We start from the raw sequence: 19,136 nt of genomic DNA on the forward strand, positions 1-19,136 counted from the left end.
TTCATAGACCCTATATGATCCTGGAAAGTGATGCTCAGAGGAACCAAACCAAGGTTTATTTAGGACCTACCAGGTGTCAGGTGATATGCTAAGTACTTTTCATACAGTATGTCATGTAATCCTCAAGCAATCATTACACGGAAGATCTTATTAATCTCACTTTACAAATGAGTAAACTGAAGTCCAGGAAGCTTAAATAACTTGTCCAGAGTCATACAACAGGTCTCCCAGGCTCTATGAGGCACTTGAGCTTTGCCCCGAGTAGATCTGTGTTTGAATCCTGGCTCCACAACTCACTGCCTGAATGAACTTGAGTAAGTCATTCCCAACTCTGTCTCAGTTTCCACATCCCTTAAGTGAGGAGACCGTTCCAGACTCAAAACCTCTTTAATTCTCAGTGTGATGTTATAATGGAAGCAGTTAAGCCAAAGAGCAAACATTTGAACCATCCTGCACACAAAAACCATGCAGATTTGCTAAAAAAGATTAAGAAAACGTAAAACATGATCTTTTAATTACTATTCCTAGCAGCCTCCTAATTAAGCCAATACGAAAGGAAAGGCGAGGATCCAGCATAGACAAGATCCTTGACTACAGGTGGCTAAGAAGTGGAGGAGAATTAACACAAATAAATGCATGATGAATGAGGTGTTGCCAATCAAGTGTGGCACCGACTCCAGGAGACATACTGGAATCCAGAAAGATCTAGGGGGTCAGGAATTGTTGGAGGAGGTTGACTTACAAAAGTGTGGGCTGACAAGGAGGGGAGAGGAGAGTCTTCAGGGGCTGGGTGGAACCCTGAAGATAGCACATTATTCCACTCTAAAGCCAGGCCCCTCTGCGTTTGATTTGAACAGACAAGCCCACGGGGTATGGCTCAAGCAGTCGGAGGGCGCCTCAGACAGGAATCGTGGATGAGTGCTGCTTCCGGAGCTGTGATCTGAGGAGGCTGGAGATGTACTGCGCGCCTCTCAAGCCTGCCAAGTCAGCCCGCTCCGTCCGTGCCCAGCGCCACACCGACATGCCCAAGGCTCAGAAGGTAAGCCAGCCCGGGGTGGGGGTGGAGGTCGGCCATCCTCGCGAGATCTGTATCTTACCCGTGTGAGTGAGCCAAACAGTACTTATGCCCCATGATCTCCCGGCTCACAGGTCAGAACAGCTCCATTCTTACTTGAGAGGTCCATCCCTTCCATTGCTCCACATTCTAAATTCTCCTTTCCACTGCTCTGAACCATCTGACCACCAGAAGAGGGTGGAGAAGAGTGACTAAACCTGAGCTTTGGTATCAGACAAAACCGACATCCTAGCTTCGCCCATCACCAGCTGAGAGCCCTTGGCGAAATAATGTAACCTCCCAAGGCTTAGTTTCACCAGTAACGTTGGGATAATGGTTCTACTTCATCAGGTCATTAACGCGCATGCAATGCTTTTCACCTGACTGCACAAAGTAATTGTTGGACAAGTGTTAATTTCTTTTGTAATTGTATGAACAAAGCATGTGAAGTCCTGGTACTCTGCAAAGGTGCAAAGAAAAAAAAACACTCTAAAGTGGGAACTAATAGAAATTCACATTCAGTAGCAAACAATTAAAGAAGAAAAACAAATAGAAATTTGGCTCTAAGAACACCAAAAAGTTTCTAATGATCAAAATCTGCAGGTATCTCTTACTAAGAGCTAGACTTTTAAAAAAGCCTTAGAGGCACTGTCTGTGCCATCAGAAGTACATAAATCTTCTGATGCAAACTGATCCCTTGATAGATTTTTGTTGAATGAATGAATGAATGAATGAGTGAACAAATGAATATAAGTGATTACATTTTAGTCATTAAGTAGAAAGAATGAGAATTAAAGAGAAGGTGAAGAAAACAAGGAAGTATAAATAAGTAAAGTAAAAAGCTCTGTCAGGACCCTGTTGACAAAAAAAGAAAAAATAAAAAACAACCTGTGGTTTTAATCTTTGGAGTCAACACTAGCATCATGCAGAAGGCACAAGATGAGAGACCAAGAAGTTCATAGTGACATCTGTGCTGCTTCCTGGTCCTAATTTGCAGCTGAGGCTGGGACAGGGGACTTAGCAGAGATGTGACCTCAGGGAGCCACCTGGAGTGATGGGAAGGAACTGGGCACAATCTGGTTCACAGAGAAAACAGCCAGAGAATGAGACAGGGAGCAAGCCCCACAGAAATACCTTTTAGGTGAATGTAGCTGGAAAGTGTGCTTGAGCGGACGAAGGTAGGTTAATTCTTTCTCTTTCCAGGTGACCCAGTGCCTCTCAGTTTCTAGTTGGGGAGGGGGTGGGTGGTGTCAGAGATGAGTCCCAAAGTTCTGGAAGGTCAGGTCTAGTGCCTGAGGGCCAGACACCTCTCCAGCACCAATGCTGTCTCCTGCATCCGTGGAGCGCAGGCATTCTGGGCTGACTCAAAGCCTCTGTCTGCCGGGATACCAAGGGAACCACCTGTTCTCAATGCAATTATTTTTGTGATGTTTACAGTATCAGCCCCCATCTACCAACAAGAAAACGAAGTCTCAGAGGAGAAGGAAAGGTGGGCCAAAGAAACACCCAGGAGGGGAACAGAAGGAGGGGACAGAAGCAAGTCAGCCGATGAAAGGAAAGAAGAAAGAGCAGAGGAGGGAGACTGGAGCTAGAAACTGAACACAGACAAGAAAGGAAAACGGAGGAGAGAAGGACTAAGACAGAGGCAAGGAGGATGAGAGAGAAGCAGACAGCAAGAAAGAAAAGTGGGAGAATCTATAGAGGAAATGAAGAAAAGTAGGCCGGAGCTAGAGAACGCATGTGACAGAAGGAGGAGAAGTGACCTGTTGTAGGTGGTTGCAAATAAAGGTGGAGAAATGGAAAAGGAAAATGTAATGCCCAAGAAAGACAGTGGCAAGAATGAAAAAAGAACAAAAATTATGAAAGAGGCAAATAAAACATTAATCCCCTCCCCACCAAAAAAAAAAAAAAAAAAGTAAAAGAATTAAAATAAAAATCAGGCTTTTATGTGCATTTTAAATTTTTGTGTGAATTATATAAGAATTCTCATGTCAATACATATCCAGAGTTAAATATTAGCCCCAAATTCTCAGCAAGACTGAATTGTGTCATAAAAGTTCCCAGATTTCCTTTCCTACAGTGTCATTGGAGGCTGCATTTCTTAGTCAAGCTTGGGCCAAAGGGCACCCAGTATTTGCCTAAAGGCCCATGAGGCCTGAGAGCTTACCTATGAGAGGAGGTTACTGAACTTTTTTGTGTGTGAACTTTGGAATCAGATATAAAAGATGTATTAGTGTGCTAGGGCTGCCACAATGAAGTGCCACAGACTAGGTGGATTACACAACAGAAGTTTATTTTCACACATTTCTGGAGGCTGGAAGTCCAAGATCAAGGTCAGTTGGCAGGATCCGTTCCTTCTGGGAGTTGAGAGGGAAGGATCTGTTTCAGGTCTCTCTCCTTGGCTTGGAAAGGAAAGGTCTCTTTTTTTTTTCCCTGTGTTTTCACATTGTCTTCCCTCTATACCAAGCTCTGTGCCCAGATTTCCTCTTCTTATAAGGACACTGGTTGTATTGGATTAGGACCCATCATAATGATTTTCACTTAAATATCTGTGTAAAGACCCCATCTCCAAATACAGTCACATTTTGAGGGGTTAGGACTTCAACATATGAATTTGGTGGGGGACACAATTCAGCCGCAAACCAAAGACTCAAAGACTTCTGATGTCTGACCACTGCCTTGTGATTCTATCACCTATAAAACTCCCTCTCTCTCTCTCTCTCTCTGTCTTTCTCTGTCACACACACACACACACACACACACACACACACACACACACACACACCCCTAGATTTTTAGACCTGAAATCCTATGAGTTTCTGCTCCATGGAAATGCTAGGGCCATGTTATTTTAGAGCTGCACATCATTTGCTCCAATCCCTCTGTTTTCAAGATAAGGATACTGAGATTCAGAAATGGGTAAAGATAGGCTTGGGTTCTAAGCTACCCTCCTGGCCAGCAGAGAATAGCACATAATCAGCATGGACTAAGAAGGAATTCCAAAAAGGAAAAGATGGGGCAGAAATGGCCACACGAAGTCTCCCACTAATTTAATATCTTCCACCAGAAGGAAGGGAGTGAATGAGAGCAAGAGCACTAGATTTTCCTCAGGATAAAGGAAAGCCAAGTAGAATCATAGAATTTGAGTCTTAGAGATTTTCTCCTTCAGCTTCCTTGATTTAAACAGTAGGGTTAGAATCTTCATAGATAATAAAGCAAAACGTCTCAAGACCATTCAAATTATGAATTATAAGAGCTGAGAGAGGGTGCAAGAGAGGATTGCTTAGCCAAGCAAATGATGACACTTGGGCTAAGAAGACTAAACTGAGAAGTGAAGCATTTCATCCAAGTAGCCTACTTTGAAGATGTCATGGTATAAAGGAACATCCATTCTACCTGTCCTTCATGCCCCAGCCATGCTTTCTACTTCAGGATCATCCTTCCTCCATGGGTCACTGAAAACCCAGGATATATAATACATGGATATGCCAAGGCTCAAGCCAGGAGGAAAAGGGCTGAACGCAAGCATGTCAAAGTGCCATATGGAAGCCAAGACACTGCTGCCATGGTTGCAAAGTGGGTCCTGGCTTATCAGAACAGACAAAAGCCAGGCTGGTTCCTGAGCCCATCTGGCCAGCCACCTTATTCAGGAGATGCCCGGTTCTCCTGCTAATATATCCATGCTTTGGGACCAGCCTCAGGCATAAGCCAATACTTACTGTTTCTACCACCTGAGAGTAACCTGCAAACAGAGATGGCTTTTCAAGGGACCACCATTTAGAGAAGAATTAACAGTTCATGTCCTATGTAAAGATTTATTAGAGAATTATCCCTTCCCTTTTTCATGGATGACTGAATCAATGTCAGTTATAACACAGGGCTTTGGATAAACTACAGTTATACCCAATGATGAATTTCATTCAAGAAAATATAAGGCAAAGACTTTAAAAGAAAAAAAAAAGCAATAGAACTTTCTAGTTAAAGAATGCTTAACTACCAGACTATTAGTTAGAACCCACTTCTTTTTGCAATGGGTTTTATCAACTCTAAAGCAGTCACAGTAAATGCCTACATGTGGTTTCTGAACAATATGAATTAACAGGAAGAATCTATCCTTGTCTTTCCATCTCCTCTCTTCTAGCATCAGTACTAAGCACCTAGTGATACATGGCATATAATGATGGATGAAAGGATGGATGGGCAAATGACTGACATAGGGAGGGGAATAGTGGTAGTAAGTAGCAAGTAGCACTGCTGAGATGAAATAATTCCCCTTGTCCTTGCATAAGACAGTAAGGCAAGTACAGCGTGAAAAAAGGGAAGGCAGAGGAGTTGTGCTTGCACAAGTCTCGCATGTTTGGAATTTCCTACTCTAGCCAAAATTGAAATCATTCAAGGACCTACTGCTAAAGGTGGCAACTGACTGAGTGGTTTATAATGAATGTTATGTTCTTATTGGTGCCTTCAGTGCTTTCTTGAAGTAGAGTATTAATCGTCATTAAAATGCCACTGTTTCTTTTAGGGCAAATTGATGATTGTGTGTAAAACGAACAGGAATATGTAAGGAATCATGATCCTTAAATTGTTGAAAAATATTTTTATTGAGTACCTACCATGTGCAAACCTCTCTACAAGGCATGAAGGAGAATTATAAAGATTGGAGAGACAGTAAAACATAGTGGTTAAGACTACAGAATCTAGAATCAGACTGCCTGAGTTCAAATCCTGGTTATATCACTTAATAGCTGTATAGCCTTGGGAAAATCATGTAATTTACCAGTGCTTTAGTTTCCTCATCTGCCAAATGTGAGTAATAATTGAATCTACCTCATAGAGTTGTGAGGATTTATTGAGATTATGTGTGTGTGCATGTACAAATATATATTATAGTGTTTAAAATGGTGCCTGGCACATAGTAAGCACTGTTAAAATTTTAGTTGATATTATTTTACTTAGTTCTTAAAATTAGAGCCATCTGAAAAAGAAATAGGCCTCCTCCAGTGGAAGTGAGTCGTCTATCACCAAAAACTTCAAGCTCAAGCTTACCAACATTTTCCAATGACATGGTGTTTCAAGCATATGATAGGAAAAGAGAACTCAATGACCTAAGACCCCTTCCAACCCAGAGAACCCTAGTTCTATAAATTATTCCAACTTCAATGGAAGCCTAGCTGTCCCGTGTAAGGAATTGTTAACTTTTATTTTGAGGTCATAGAATGAACTTTCAGAAAACCACCATTTTTCTCAACCAGTTAAAATCAAATGTAATCTGTGTTTTCATTTCATGATGCCTGAGGAAAATTTAATTGTAGCATGAACTCCAGCTCTTACTAGTTTAAAGTAAAATGGCCAAAATAAATAAAAATGTGGGCTATTTCCGGGCTCACACAGCTTCCGGGACATTTCAGTTTCTAGGGCTGCCGATGCAGTGCCTCTCACAAGCATTTGATCTTCTTTCAAACATCTCTTGAAAACAAACAAAACCTCATACAGCTTCGAATGTGCGTGCTGTCAGGATGTAAGGGTGGAAAAGGAGGCAAAGAAAGGAGCTCCCAAAGAGCCCCTCCTCTTCTCTCCCCTCCATGGCCTGACCACTTCCCTCCCACCAGTCACTAACAGGGAACAATGTTTTCTTAAGTAATAAACTTTGCAATTTCTCAAGTCCGCTTGCATCCATGGGGGAAGATGAAGTCTATTCTCTTTGCTTGCCTTTGTGAAGGGAATAGGGCTTTTGGCAATTTTACTAGACAACAAGGAGCTGACTTTTAATCCAAGGGCAAAGTTGATAGTCTGGAGTTAAAGGTGAAGCCTTGGGTAGCAATGAAAAGATAAATCATTTTAGAGGAAGCAAATGCCCTCTATGAGATTTGAAATACCCACTATAGAATTCCTCAGTGATTAAAAGCCCAGCTGCTGAATCCTTTGAAAATCAGTGACAATATGTATTGACCTAGGCAAGATAAGTCCACTTTTAAAGAAGAGCAGGCAAGTTTAGCAAAGGTTCTTCAGTGGCCACTAAACTTCCATACCTGCAAGGTCAAAATCAGCTTCTCCATCCTCAGAAGCCTAACTGAAATCTGAGTTCCTTTCCCTGATACCCATCTATCTGGGACTCCTTCTTTCAATGAGATTCCTTTAACACCCTTAGTGCTCCCTCGTTTTTATCTAGCAACCAAAAGAGATGGTTTAGAAATGTAGACTCACATTTAAACTCTAATAGAGAGAAATGGAAATTGAAAGCAGCAGGGAAATTATGAGAGATGTGGGACAACGGGTCTATGAGTCCACATCTGGTATTTCTAGAGAGCAGCAAAGAAACTTCGCAGCACACGAGGAACTCAATCATAGCTCAGTGGGCTATTGCTAGATAAGTAACAAGAGCTAGAAAACATTTTCAAAATTTTCCATATTTATTTTATTTGCTAATGTGGTTATCATTTTAAGACCCATCAGTCAGAAAACTTTCGAAAAAATGGAGGTTTGATAGAAATAAGAATGCTAAAATAAAGTCCATCCAACTAATGTTAATTCTAAATACTCTTGCTCAACCAAGACTGACAAAATAATGCTATGTATTTATTGATTCCTTTATGCTTTTCATACTGTACTTAGCTACAGCAAATAGTTTTGCAGGGGAAGAAGATTATTTTCTCTTCTTTACTTGTGTGTGTGTATGTGTGTGTGTGTGTCTGCGCATGCATGCTCACTGGGATTCACGTGCCAAAATTTTTTACGAAGTTCTCTGTACAATATATAAACATTCACATGGGGCTTTCTGTCTGGCCAGCTCCAAGAGGTCATGCAATCAAAGACCAACCAGCTCTGCCATCCATGAAAATACAATGTGCTATTTTCACAGCGGTAGATAACAATTAATGCAAGACAAAAATTCCAAATGATTACGAGTAAGACCATGGCAGGTTGAGGGGTGGGTGAGGATTCCTAACCAGCTGACGATGGGAGACTTGGGAACATGCAATGTGTATGTCATGGTATGAGTGTGGCAAGCTGGAATCGTTCAGGAGGCATGGGAGGACTGGGAAAAATGAAAAGCATAAAGGAATCAATAAATACATAGCATTATTTTGTCAGTCTTGGTTGAGCAAGGCCATGATTGGATGCTCTGGTTTGTCCGTGTCCATAAGGATACTTGTTTCCTTCTTCAAAGAACACTAGGATGGAAGTAAAAGTACTTTTGGCGCAATGCAATGATTCTGATTTTTTTTTAAACTGTATACACGCATGAATTGTTCTTGTGCCATTTTCTGTCTTGGAAAAGCACTGGCTGGCACCACACATGTTTACTTTTGTATGCTGAAGGCTCCCATCAACCTCAAACAGATGCAAATCACTTTAACTTGTCATAGTGTTATTTTGTTCATCCTAAAAGTTCAGAAGAGCCTTCCAAACTTGCAAAATTTCTCTCAATTCAGTGAGAAGGAAAATTCAGAACACAACATTTGAATGTTCTGCCCAGATTTGTCACACACACAAAGAATGAGTAGAAGTGGGCAACACCCTTTCCTACTAATCCTCGGAACTCATCACTGTTGCGTTGAAATGACACCAAAAGGTAACAACCCTGAGCCTTGCATCTCCCCAGAGTGTTATAAATTACCATATACATGAGTTTAAGTACTCCAGCATATGTTGTATGTGAGATGAAACAATGCCATTTTGGAGGCTTAAGAGAAAAAAAATAATCAAATCCAGTTTTTAGGTAAAAATGTGCTGAATCTTTAGCACATATCAGTGAAATTGCTAGAATCTGGTGTTTCACTTTTTAAAATACCACAACATTTGAACCTTTCAGCAATTCCAAAATCAACTCCCTCTGGAAAAGATAGTGTGCTTAAAGTTTTGTTTTTTTTTTTTTAATTTAAAAATGTAACACAAACACAAACAGCTAACTAAATAGGCTGCCCATAAAATCAACAGTCTAAGCAGCCCTGAAGTATTTTACAACATCCTTCAAGACTATTAAAGGCAACATAAATAACTCTTGCCAGCAAGGGAAAATACCCTTCAGGTTTTTTTTTTTTTTTCCCTTTTCTCTCTCTCTCTTTTTTTTTTTTTTTCTTTTTCAGGCTTTTAAACCATTTTGGTAGTGATTTCTTACATCACAGACAGAAATACTTGAAATAGAGTCAGGTGGTGTCCTTTGAAAAGTAAGAAACTTGCCAAGACAGGATAATCTGTGAATAATTATAGGATAAATATACTCCCTAAACCTAGGGATTCCTAGTGATGGACAAGTCACTAAAAGAAATAGCTATACATCTGCTATCCCAGCACTCAAGGGAGCTCTGGGCACCCAGTAAATACTATTCACCAGCCAGAGAAAAGGCAGCACCAGAGCATGGGGTGTGCTACAACAGTAACTATTTTTAAAAAGGCAATAATAATAGCTGTTATTTATTAGGCATATGCCCTATAGTAAAGGCTATCACAAACCACCTCATTTAATCTTCACCATTAGCCTGCAGGGTAAATGCTATAATTACCCACATTGTACAGATTAGAAAACTTGAGCTAAGGGCAGTTAAAAGTCTTGCCAAGGTCTTTCCCTAACAAGTGGTCAGACCAGAATCCAAACTCAAGATGGACTCCAGTGTGTTAACCATGCACTGTGCTCTCTCTTCTGCATTTCTTCACTGATATTTACTGTACAGCAACCCACCATTTTTAAGTTCTGAGACCAGAGGGGACTCTGTGCATAGCAGGAAGTGGGAAGCCATGCAAGGTTTGCTATTGACCTAAACTCTATTCCACCACTCCTGAAGGAAATTTAAATCAATTTAACAAACATTTCCTGGTTTGCCACTTTGCGCAAAGCAACATGCATCCAGGGAGGAGACAGAGGTAAAGGAACCATGCTACCTGCTCTCAAGGAGCTTACTTTTTAGTGGGGAAGCAAACACTTATGTAATTTATTCCACAGCACGTCGATGCTCAAACAAAGGTAGACCCAGGGTGGATTCTGACAGCACAGAAGCCAGAACAGACTGGTATTGCCATCAAGTTCACAAAATAGATCTAAACCAAGGACCCTTGAAGAAGTAGGCTCTTTTGCATATAACTATGCCAGGTAAATGTGTAAGGGTGATCACATGTCATCATAACATTATGAGGTGGGTGCTCTTACCCCATCCTTTCATTTTACAAAACAGGAAACAGAAGGAGAGAAGAATGCAGTGATTGTCAAAGGTCACACAATTCTGTGTTGGGAGCTGAGATCCAAAGTTAGGTATGTAAGCCCAGCTCCTCTGAGAAATATAATGAGATTGAGTTAAAAGAGCAAGAATTTCATTAGGGAAAATGCCCGTGTGAAAAGCAATAGGAGAGGATCAGGGAAGCCTGAACAAGTCATCAGAATGCAACGTAAGTCTGACCCCAATGAAGGAGGGGAAGAGAGGTGGTTGGGCGGAAGCATCTTGGACTGCTGAACAGTCTAAGGAAAGTTCAACAAAGCCACTGAGGAGTCCTTGAGCCGAAGCTGGCAAGGAAAGGAGTCTTGTGTTTCCCAGAAATTGGGTCTGCCTTGGTTTCCCCACCACACTCTTCTTGAGCTATGGGAGGCCAATCCACCATGGCCAGAGGAGAGGATCATATTGGAAAAAATGTGCATTCCCACTATAACCACATACAAGATAGGATGAGGTCGTTTCCAGAAAAAATAAATAAATAAGAGGCTGGGCAGACTAACCCTGTGCCAAGACTGTACACCTCTCACTTTGTTAACGAGGCAGTTACTCCACCAGGAGCATATGTTGCTTGAAAAGTGTACCTTGTCCTTTGGGTTTAAAAGTCACATCCCACAGCACTGAGTTGATCACATGACATTCACTCTGCTTGGTTCCCAGAGATGAAAGACTGACCTCACTCTCCTGGAATCTGAACTTGTAATCCGTCAAAATAACAAGATATCAAAGTTGATATTCAGACACCTAAATCGTCCTCTACAATTTCATGTGTCTCCAGGTCAAGCCAGCAAAATAGTTAGAGCATATCCTTTTCAACAGGTAAAGAGCTGACACCTGGGCCATCTCTTCAACCATCCACTGCCTTTTTTTTTTTCCATTTTGCTTTTCTTAGGAGAAGGTCACTGCTGAGTTAGAAGTTTATGCTGTACAATAGGCTGCTAACATTCCGTGATGGACGGTATTTTCCCAGCATTTTTATAGGGTGCCAGGCTTTTCTTAGAGTTTATGTCATACAATACTTAACTTGTGTGTAGTGGGTGGAGATGGAAACATAGTCTACTGCAAACATCACTGCTTCCTCCCTAAAATTTAAAGGGCCTATTATCATCCTCCTTTTAGATTCTGTCTCTCAGGCAAAATCTCATAAAGACAGGCAGGGAGGAAATAAGGGCTTATAACAGCCACAGGGTTAGTTTTTGCTAAAGGAATACCATGCTACTAGACCTCGATCAATAACCATACAAACGGGACTCAGCTCACACTGTGATGAGGGAGCGCACCCGCCTCCCTAGTTGAGCGTCCTGCCTTCCCCTCTAAACCAGCATCTACCATCTGGGATCACGAGCTCGTGACATTATCATTTATTGTTACGGGAAAGAGACTTGGATTTTGAGGCACCAGATACTGTTTGACCTCTTGAGGAGGCAGCATGGTAGAGTGGCTCACTGGTGCGCTCCAGAATCAGAAGGGACTGATGCAAATTCCAACCGTGGTCACATCTTCACTGTAAGAAATTAGGCAAGCTGTTTAACTTTTATAAGCTTCATATTCTGTAAAGGTAAAATGGACAAGGCACGAGTACCCATCTCCAAGAAAACGATCAGAATTAAATAAGAAAATGTATACAATGAGCACATTATAATACAGTGTCTAGCACATACAAATGTTCAAGTGGTGGAATTGTTATTCTTTAATTAAAATAATACATTGTTTTACTACTAGTTCTACGTCTATCAGTTTGTTCCTGTGTGACCTCATTAAATCTTAGGCAGCCTCAGATTGTGAATGAGACTGATGCAAACAACATCTCACGAGGTTGTTGGGAGGATTCACTGAGATTGCCGTGTAAACTGTAAAGTCTGTGCAAATTTTAATCAAGATTACTATTATTGCCATTGTCATTACCTCTCAGTGATCTTAATAAAAAAGTTTGTAGATAGCTCTCTTTTGGAAAAAACAAAGAGCTAAGTAATAAAAAAGTTTGTAGATAGCTTTCCTTTGGAAAATCTAAGAGATAAGATGCCACAAGAGATAACAGGGGAATGTGAATGACCCTTCAGGGCATTTTCCAGCTTCCTCAATATCTGTGTATGGTACACACTGTGTAATAATGTATATCACAAATTAACCCCTATCAAACCTATTCCATCATGAACTGGTTAACCCTTCTTTCAGAGGGTAAAATTCCTCAAACCACCCCAGTGAGCTAGAGGACCAACATTTTTTTTCTTTTGCAAATAATCTTCCCTTCCCTGGTGTCAATAGGAAACAGTATTTACTCACTACTGTTTTCCTTTCAAAAATCTGTCTAGTTGCATACTAGAAACAGTTTCAGCTGGTTTGTTTGTCTTGGACAAGCTGTTGAAGTGAAAAGTTTTTGCTTGGCTGAATGTGGGACAGTTTCATAACCCCTACAAGAAGTGCATTGAAGGTGGGTGCCAGCTCTGTCGGCTGCTTCTAACATGTCTCCACTTGCCACCCATTGTCAAGGGTGGCCCGCGTCATTAAATTAAGACAATGAGCAAAGCAACAGATGCAACTGAGACTAAATCCCTGAGTGCTTTTGTTTTGTCACTGTCATTGTCTGCAACAAAGAAGTCACATGTGAGAGCCCGGGAAAAGAGCCAAATGCAAACCAGACAACATCCCAGCTGGTTTTGAATGGCCTCCACCGTATGCCTGTGTGCACGGGAACCATGCTACTTGGAGCAGTGTCAGCTTTATCAAGCAAGTTTCTGCCCATGACTTTGCTGCGATGCCAAGACAGACCCTGAGGAAATCGGCAGAAGATCCCTCCACTCAGTTTACACTTTACACTTCTGCTTTGAGAGAAAAGAAGGAATCTCTCTGTTGGGGAAAAGGATAAGATCTATACGGTTGGCCAAGCTAACATCAATCCTTTTTTGCTACAGCCCTCGTGAATTTGAAGAGTGAAGCATGGACGACACCTGAATTTTTTCTTCTGGAAATCTGGGATTGATTTGGCTTGAGAGGAAGACTGGAGGTTAAATACCTCATGTGCTTCCTTTTTTTTACTTGTTACCATCTCATTCTGGAGCATTTTCCTAGTTTGGGCTTTATCCAGATCCTTAAAAATCTTCTTTTTCTAAGCTGACAGGCTTCTTAAACAGAAAAAGAGGTAAAACCCAAATCAGGGTATTTTTAGACCTGTTAGTTACTTCGGTTAGTAGTTTGATAGAGTGATAGTGTCAATAATAGCGATTGTGGGGCTTTGATGAGCCACATACAATCATCAGTACTGAGAACTGAACCGAAATGTTTCAAGGAGTGTGGGACAATAGTGTCTCTACTATGTAGCACCATATAACTTTTTTCTATTTTCTGGAGAACTCCTTTAAGGAAGCAGAATAAGATGTAAGATTAGGAATACAAACTTTATTGGTAGCTTAACAGCAGAGACTTTGTAGAGCAACAAATGTGTGTTAGGTGAACTTGGTAATATTCTACCATATTTGGGGGAAAAGTGTCAGGATTTTAAACAGACAGCATTTCAAGCTATCCTATACAAATGCCCAATTTCTTCCTGCAAATTTTTTTTCCAATGGCCACTGAACTATTTTAATAAACATATTTTACACAATGATTTCATCTTTCTTCTTTTCAGTAGGTGTGAGATATTTTGACCATCAACGTACAAAGTGCTAACCTGCTTTTATAAAGGTCTTGGTTATAACTCTAATGCTCCAGGTAGAGCTGAAAAACATGTGTAAAAAAATAATCAAATTCCTATGGGTCTCAGTCCATAGGTATCATTTCCAGGGATTGGTAGTTGATTCTGCTCCAGCTTCTTACGGTCTCCAGTGCTGAGGTCTGAGTGATCTCCAAGGTCCCTTACAATGACCTCTAAACGTCTAATAATGATTGTGATCCTCTCCTTAGCCAGAAGGTAGAATTTGGAGATTTCAATTACCATGGTGAGAACTCTTGGTTTTGGTCTTGATGGAAAATGTTCCTGGGAAAAAGGACACTGAATCCTTGAACCTCATTCTGTACCAATAATTATCCATTACATCCTTCTCTAAGGGCCTCCCGACTAGAAGTGAAATCAAGAGAAGCAGCACCTGATGTTTATGCATGCAAATGTCATTTCCTCCTGGATTTTGTTTTACATCTTATTTGTCTAAACAAATGTTGCTGTTTAAGTGTATTCAAGGATAAAATAATAATTACAGAAAAAGTATAATGACTTGATTCTGCACATTATCACAGGGTCCATTATATTCATTTATTCCTTCATTCAATTCATTCTACAGCTATTTATTGAGCACCTGAAATGTTCTGGGCACTGCTCTAGACATGGGGCTATAACAGTAAACAGAGACAAGTCCCTATTATCATAGGGCTTCTATTCTAAGCAAAACTCAATATTCTTTGGATAACAGAATTGTTTGTTGATAGGTGAATGGTAGCACCAAAAAAAGGAACCCAGAATTTTTAATCCAATCATGGTTACTTTCCAATAAAGATGGAAGAATAATCATAAGAGTAGATAACAATTGGTAACACTTATGCAGTGCTTACCATGTGCCAGGCCTATTATAAGCGCCTTTATGTTCTAATTCCTTAATCTTTAATCCTACAACGTAGAAACTATTATTATCCTAGTTTATGGATGAAATTGAGACACAAGATTGTCACTTGCACAAATTCACATAGCTAGAAAATGGAAGAGCTAGAATTTGAGCACAGCTTAGAATGTTTGTAATTTTATAGGTTCTAAATCAACTACAAAACTTCCCAATCTTCTACTTCTAAAACTCTGCCTCTCCCCAAAGGAGAAAAAGAAAAAAATGAAAAAGAATTATCTCCTTTTTACAACAGCTAAAACAGAACAGAATGCAATAAAACAACAGAGGATGACCCCAGAATTTTTTCATCACTAGGAAAAGATGTTCCAGGCCAGAAGACTGAATTTTAAAGGATCTCCTTCCTATCAATTAATCTGTGATAGTAGCTGACGAATCAAAACACATTTTTGTGTAATTAGAAAGCAGACTGTGGTCCCCATGCCATCAAGGATAAACAGAAGTAGCCTGGGTGAGGTTTGGCTAAACCGAAAACTAAAGGCTCATCTACTTACATATGTCTTTCTCAGAAAAATCTGGCCCAAGCTGTCTATTAAATTGCGTGCTGAGGCATAAGATATGAAAGGTTGAGACCCAATGTTAGAAATAGATGGGTAGGATACATAAAGCTTCATCAAACTAATGTCCCTTTTTCTCCCTTATTTTTAGGAAGTACATTTGAAGAACACAAGTAGAGGGAGTGCAGGAAACAAGAACTACAGGATGTAGGAAGACCTTCCTGAAGAGTGAAGAATGACATGCCACTGGCAGGATCCTTTACTCTGCGCGAGTTACCTGTTAAACACCAGAAGACCTACCAAAAAAACAAGTTTGATAACATTTCAAAAGATGGGCATTCCCCCCAATGAAATACGCAAGTAAACATTCCAACAATGTCTTTAGGAGTGATTGTTAAAAGCTTTGCACCTTGCAACAATGGTCCTGGAGTTGGTAGATTGCTGTTGATCCTTTATCAATAATGTTCTATAGAGAAAATATATATATAGATCTTAGTCCCTGCCTCTCAAGAGCCACAAATGCATGGGTGTTGTATAGATCCAGTTGCACTAAATTCGTCTCTGAATCTTGGCTGCTAGAGACATTCATTCAGCAGCCTTGTCTAAGTGGTTTATTAATTTTTTATTTGCACTTCTTTCTACGCAACACAGGCTGTTTGTTCTACAGTGTCTGATAATCTTATTCGTCTGTCCCGCTCCCCCTCATCACATTTATATTTGCCAGATTTGGCCTCCTCAGTAGCAGCAGCAAGCAGTCAAATAGCACACCAATTTTTAACCCACGAGATTCCATCTGTGGCATTTGTACCAAATATAAGTTGGATGCATTTATTTTAAACACAAAGCTTTATTTTTTCCACATCTTGCTAAAAAAATGCAAGTAGTTGCAACTTTGAGGCCAATCATTTTAGGCGTATGTTTGAAGCATAGAAAGTCTCGAACTCTGAATGGTTCCTTCAAATGAGTTAGTGTGCAACCTGATCAGTACTTCTCTCTTTTTTATTTTTTCCATATAGAGCACTATGTAAATTTAGCATATCAATAATACAGGATATATCAAACAGTATGTAAAACTCTGTTTTTTAGTACAATGGTGCTATTTTGTAGTTTGTTATATGAAAGAGTCTGGCCAAAACGGTAAAAGGTGAAAGCAAAACAAAAGAGGAAGCCTGGAGCCAAAGGTGACACAGAGGGGAAGGGTACTCAAAATTCAACCATTTGGGAAAGAAAAGTTGCCCAGTTACGCTTTCTAAGAGGAATAAGACACAAAGTCCACTGATGCAAATTTGACTGGCGAGTCCAGAGAGGAGTAGATAAAGCTGAAGGCTAGGAATTTAACAGTCCTGGTTTCTTATTCTTGCTGAAGAAACAAACATCTGCCGACTCTGCCACGGACTCACCACTGTGTGACCTTGGGCAAGTCACTTCACCTCTCTGTGCCTCAGTTTCCTCATCTGCAAAATGGGGGCAATATGTCATCTACCTACCTCACAGGGGTGGTATGAGGATTAAAACGATAAAGCTCCAGATTTTTATCCTGAGTTGCAATGAGGGCGTCAAGATGAGAGTCCGTGAGTTGCTGGGATGCAAGGAATTCTAGGAACAACCCATTCAGAGCATAGCTAGAAAATTGATAAGCTGAATGCTCCTGACATGCCAGTTCTTGTCAGTGAAGCTACCCAACTAACTATCCAACAAAATAGTTGTTAAAAGCTAACAGCTCAATCTCTTTTAAAACACTTTTCAGAATCACTTAGAAACATTTTATCTATAATTTGATTTTGAATTCTGCATTTGGGTTAATGAATACAAAGTGAAAAGAGAGAAAGGAAAAGAAAAAAGGAGAAAAACAAAGATTTCTACCAGTGGAAGGATGATTACTCCATTTGTTAGCACTTAATGACTCTGCCAGGCAGTTACTAATAATCTAATAATACTTCTTTTAATATTATAAAGGATACTCTGTTCATTTTGAAAAACACAACAGTTATTTCTGCTCTTCAAGCAATCTAAAATAAAGTCCCAAGATTTCAAATATTGAAATAATGAATAAAAAGTCACAAATTTACTTTCTTTAATGAATTGTGTTCTTATCCTTGGAGGTACTGATACATACATATATTTTTTAATTGTTTTGGTTAAAGTATGCTTGACTAGAGTTGTTAGTTGAAAGACAAAAATTTCCTTCACAGTTAGAAATTTTCCCTCATGTCTGCTTAGAAGAGTGGCCTCTAGTCCTCTGTGGGTATGTCTTATCCATTTAATTAAAAACTGGTATCAAGAAAATCCAACAATGAGGACAGGTCCACGCTGACCTAGAAAATATTTCCTGTCTACATATCAAGATTTTCTTATCAAAACAACGAATCATCCATTATTCAGATTTTTTTGTCTACCTTAGAATTTTCTGGTGAAAAGCAACCAGACTTAATTACTTCATGCAAAGTATATCCCTTTTATTCCTGGAGAGTGTACATGCAAAACAAAAATAACATCTTTAGTTTTCATCCCACTGGTTCATCTCAAGGTTCAGAGGCCAGATTAAAAAAAAAAAAAAAAAGACTTTCTGGATCTCCGAACATATGCAAAAAGAAGGCCATTTAATGAATGCCCCTGCCCAGCTATTTGGTATTTTAACCTCAGTCCACAGCGTCATTTAAATTCAGCACCTCCGGCATGCTGAGCGATGATCTGATCATTGTGGACAGATGTAAAAGAAACCATAGGTCATTTTGCCCTTCATCTGTTTTCTACACATATGGGTTCTGTGAAATGAGATGCTGGACCCATTTTCCCAAAGTGGCACTTCTGATTTTTATTTCTTATTCCTAGTGTGTACCTTTTAAAATCACTGACTACCAACAACACTTTACATACAACCTCCTGCAGACCTATAAGTTTCCAGACATAGTTGAATATTGTAATTCTAACTGTCTATGACATTTGATTCACTTAATGTCTATTCATAGCCAAAAATACCCCAGTGAGGAAAGCTTAAATATGCAAAGTTGTATTACTTTTCTTAACTTTTTCTAACACATAGTCCTCTACAACTGTGTCATAAATCAGCTAATTAAAAATTAACTAATCAAACTAACCCAATACCTTATTTTCAAATGATTTAAAACTAGAAGACAAATTGCTGTCAACTCCAGAAGTCAGCTGATCACTATATACTACAGCAGAATGACCCAGTACTGACAGGAGGAAGCACATAAAATCTTACAACTCAAAGTTTTATAAGCTTTGCTTTAGAATTTTGAGATAAGGCAAAATCAAGATGTTTGTGAAAGAGCTATAGGTGCTGGTAAGAATGAGCTTTTAATTTATGGGTTGATTTCCAGTTTGACAACACCGAATAACTAGGTCAAATTTCCATTTCCATTTCCCCAAATAGTATAACTGTATTAGTCGAACATTGTAAGATGAGGAAGCTCCACTGAAAAAGTTAAAGCATCTTTCCATCAGAATCCACTCTTCTAGAGATAAAGAAAAACTCTCCCAATACCCACCCTACACACGCGCACACACATAGACATGTGCACACACGCACACTCATCCTAAGAGTCCAATGGAATTCTGAGAAGGAATCACTTCCTTCAAAAATCTTTAAAAGAAAAAAAAAAAAGCCTGGCCTCCCTTGAGAATCCTTCCCCTCCTTGGAATGTCAATGTTTGTGTAGATGAAACCATCTCATGCACTGTGGCTTCAGGGTTTCTGTTACTCGTTTATGCACTTGGAAGAATGCTTAAAAAGGAAGATGTAGCACATTTTG

At 39.8% G+C, this 19,136-nt stretch overlaps 1 protein-coding gene across 4 annotated transcripts in view; it reads left to right on the forward strand.

Annotated features, from left to right (window-relative positions):
- IGF1 (insulin like growth factor 1) overlaps positions 1-15,734 on the forward strand; it is a 68,188-nt gene extending 52,454 nt beyond the window's left edge. For 2 of the 4 annotated variants that reach the window (XM_057742477.1, XM_057742478.1), the window contains exons 3-4: positions 858-1,039; positions 15,513-15,734. In XM_057742477.1, coding sequence (XP_057598460.1) covers positions 858-1,039; positions 15,513-15,572 — 242 coding nt within the window. In that variant the 3' untranslated portion in view covers positions 15,573-15,734. Of the gene's footprint in view, positions 1-857; positions 1,040-2,491; positions 3,827-15,512 lie in introns of those variants that run through there. The other 2 variants (XM_057742476.1, XM_057742475.1) reach the window with 2 other exon arrangements.
- The last annotated feature ends 3,402 nt before the right edge of the window (positions 15,735-19,136 follow it).

Source organism: Hippopotamus amphibius, chromosome 7 (genome assembly GCF_030028045.1).
Source record: "Hippopotamus amphibius kiboko isolate mHipAmp2 chromosome 7, mHipAmp2.hap2, whole genome shotgun sequence".
In the NCBI taxonomy this organism is placed as follows: domain Eukaryota; kingdom Metazoa; phylum Chordata; class Mammalia; order Artiodactyla; family Hippopotamidae; genus Hippopotamus; species Hippopotamus amphibius.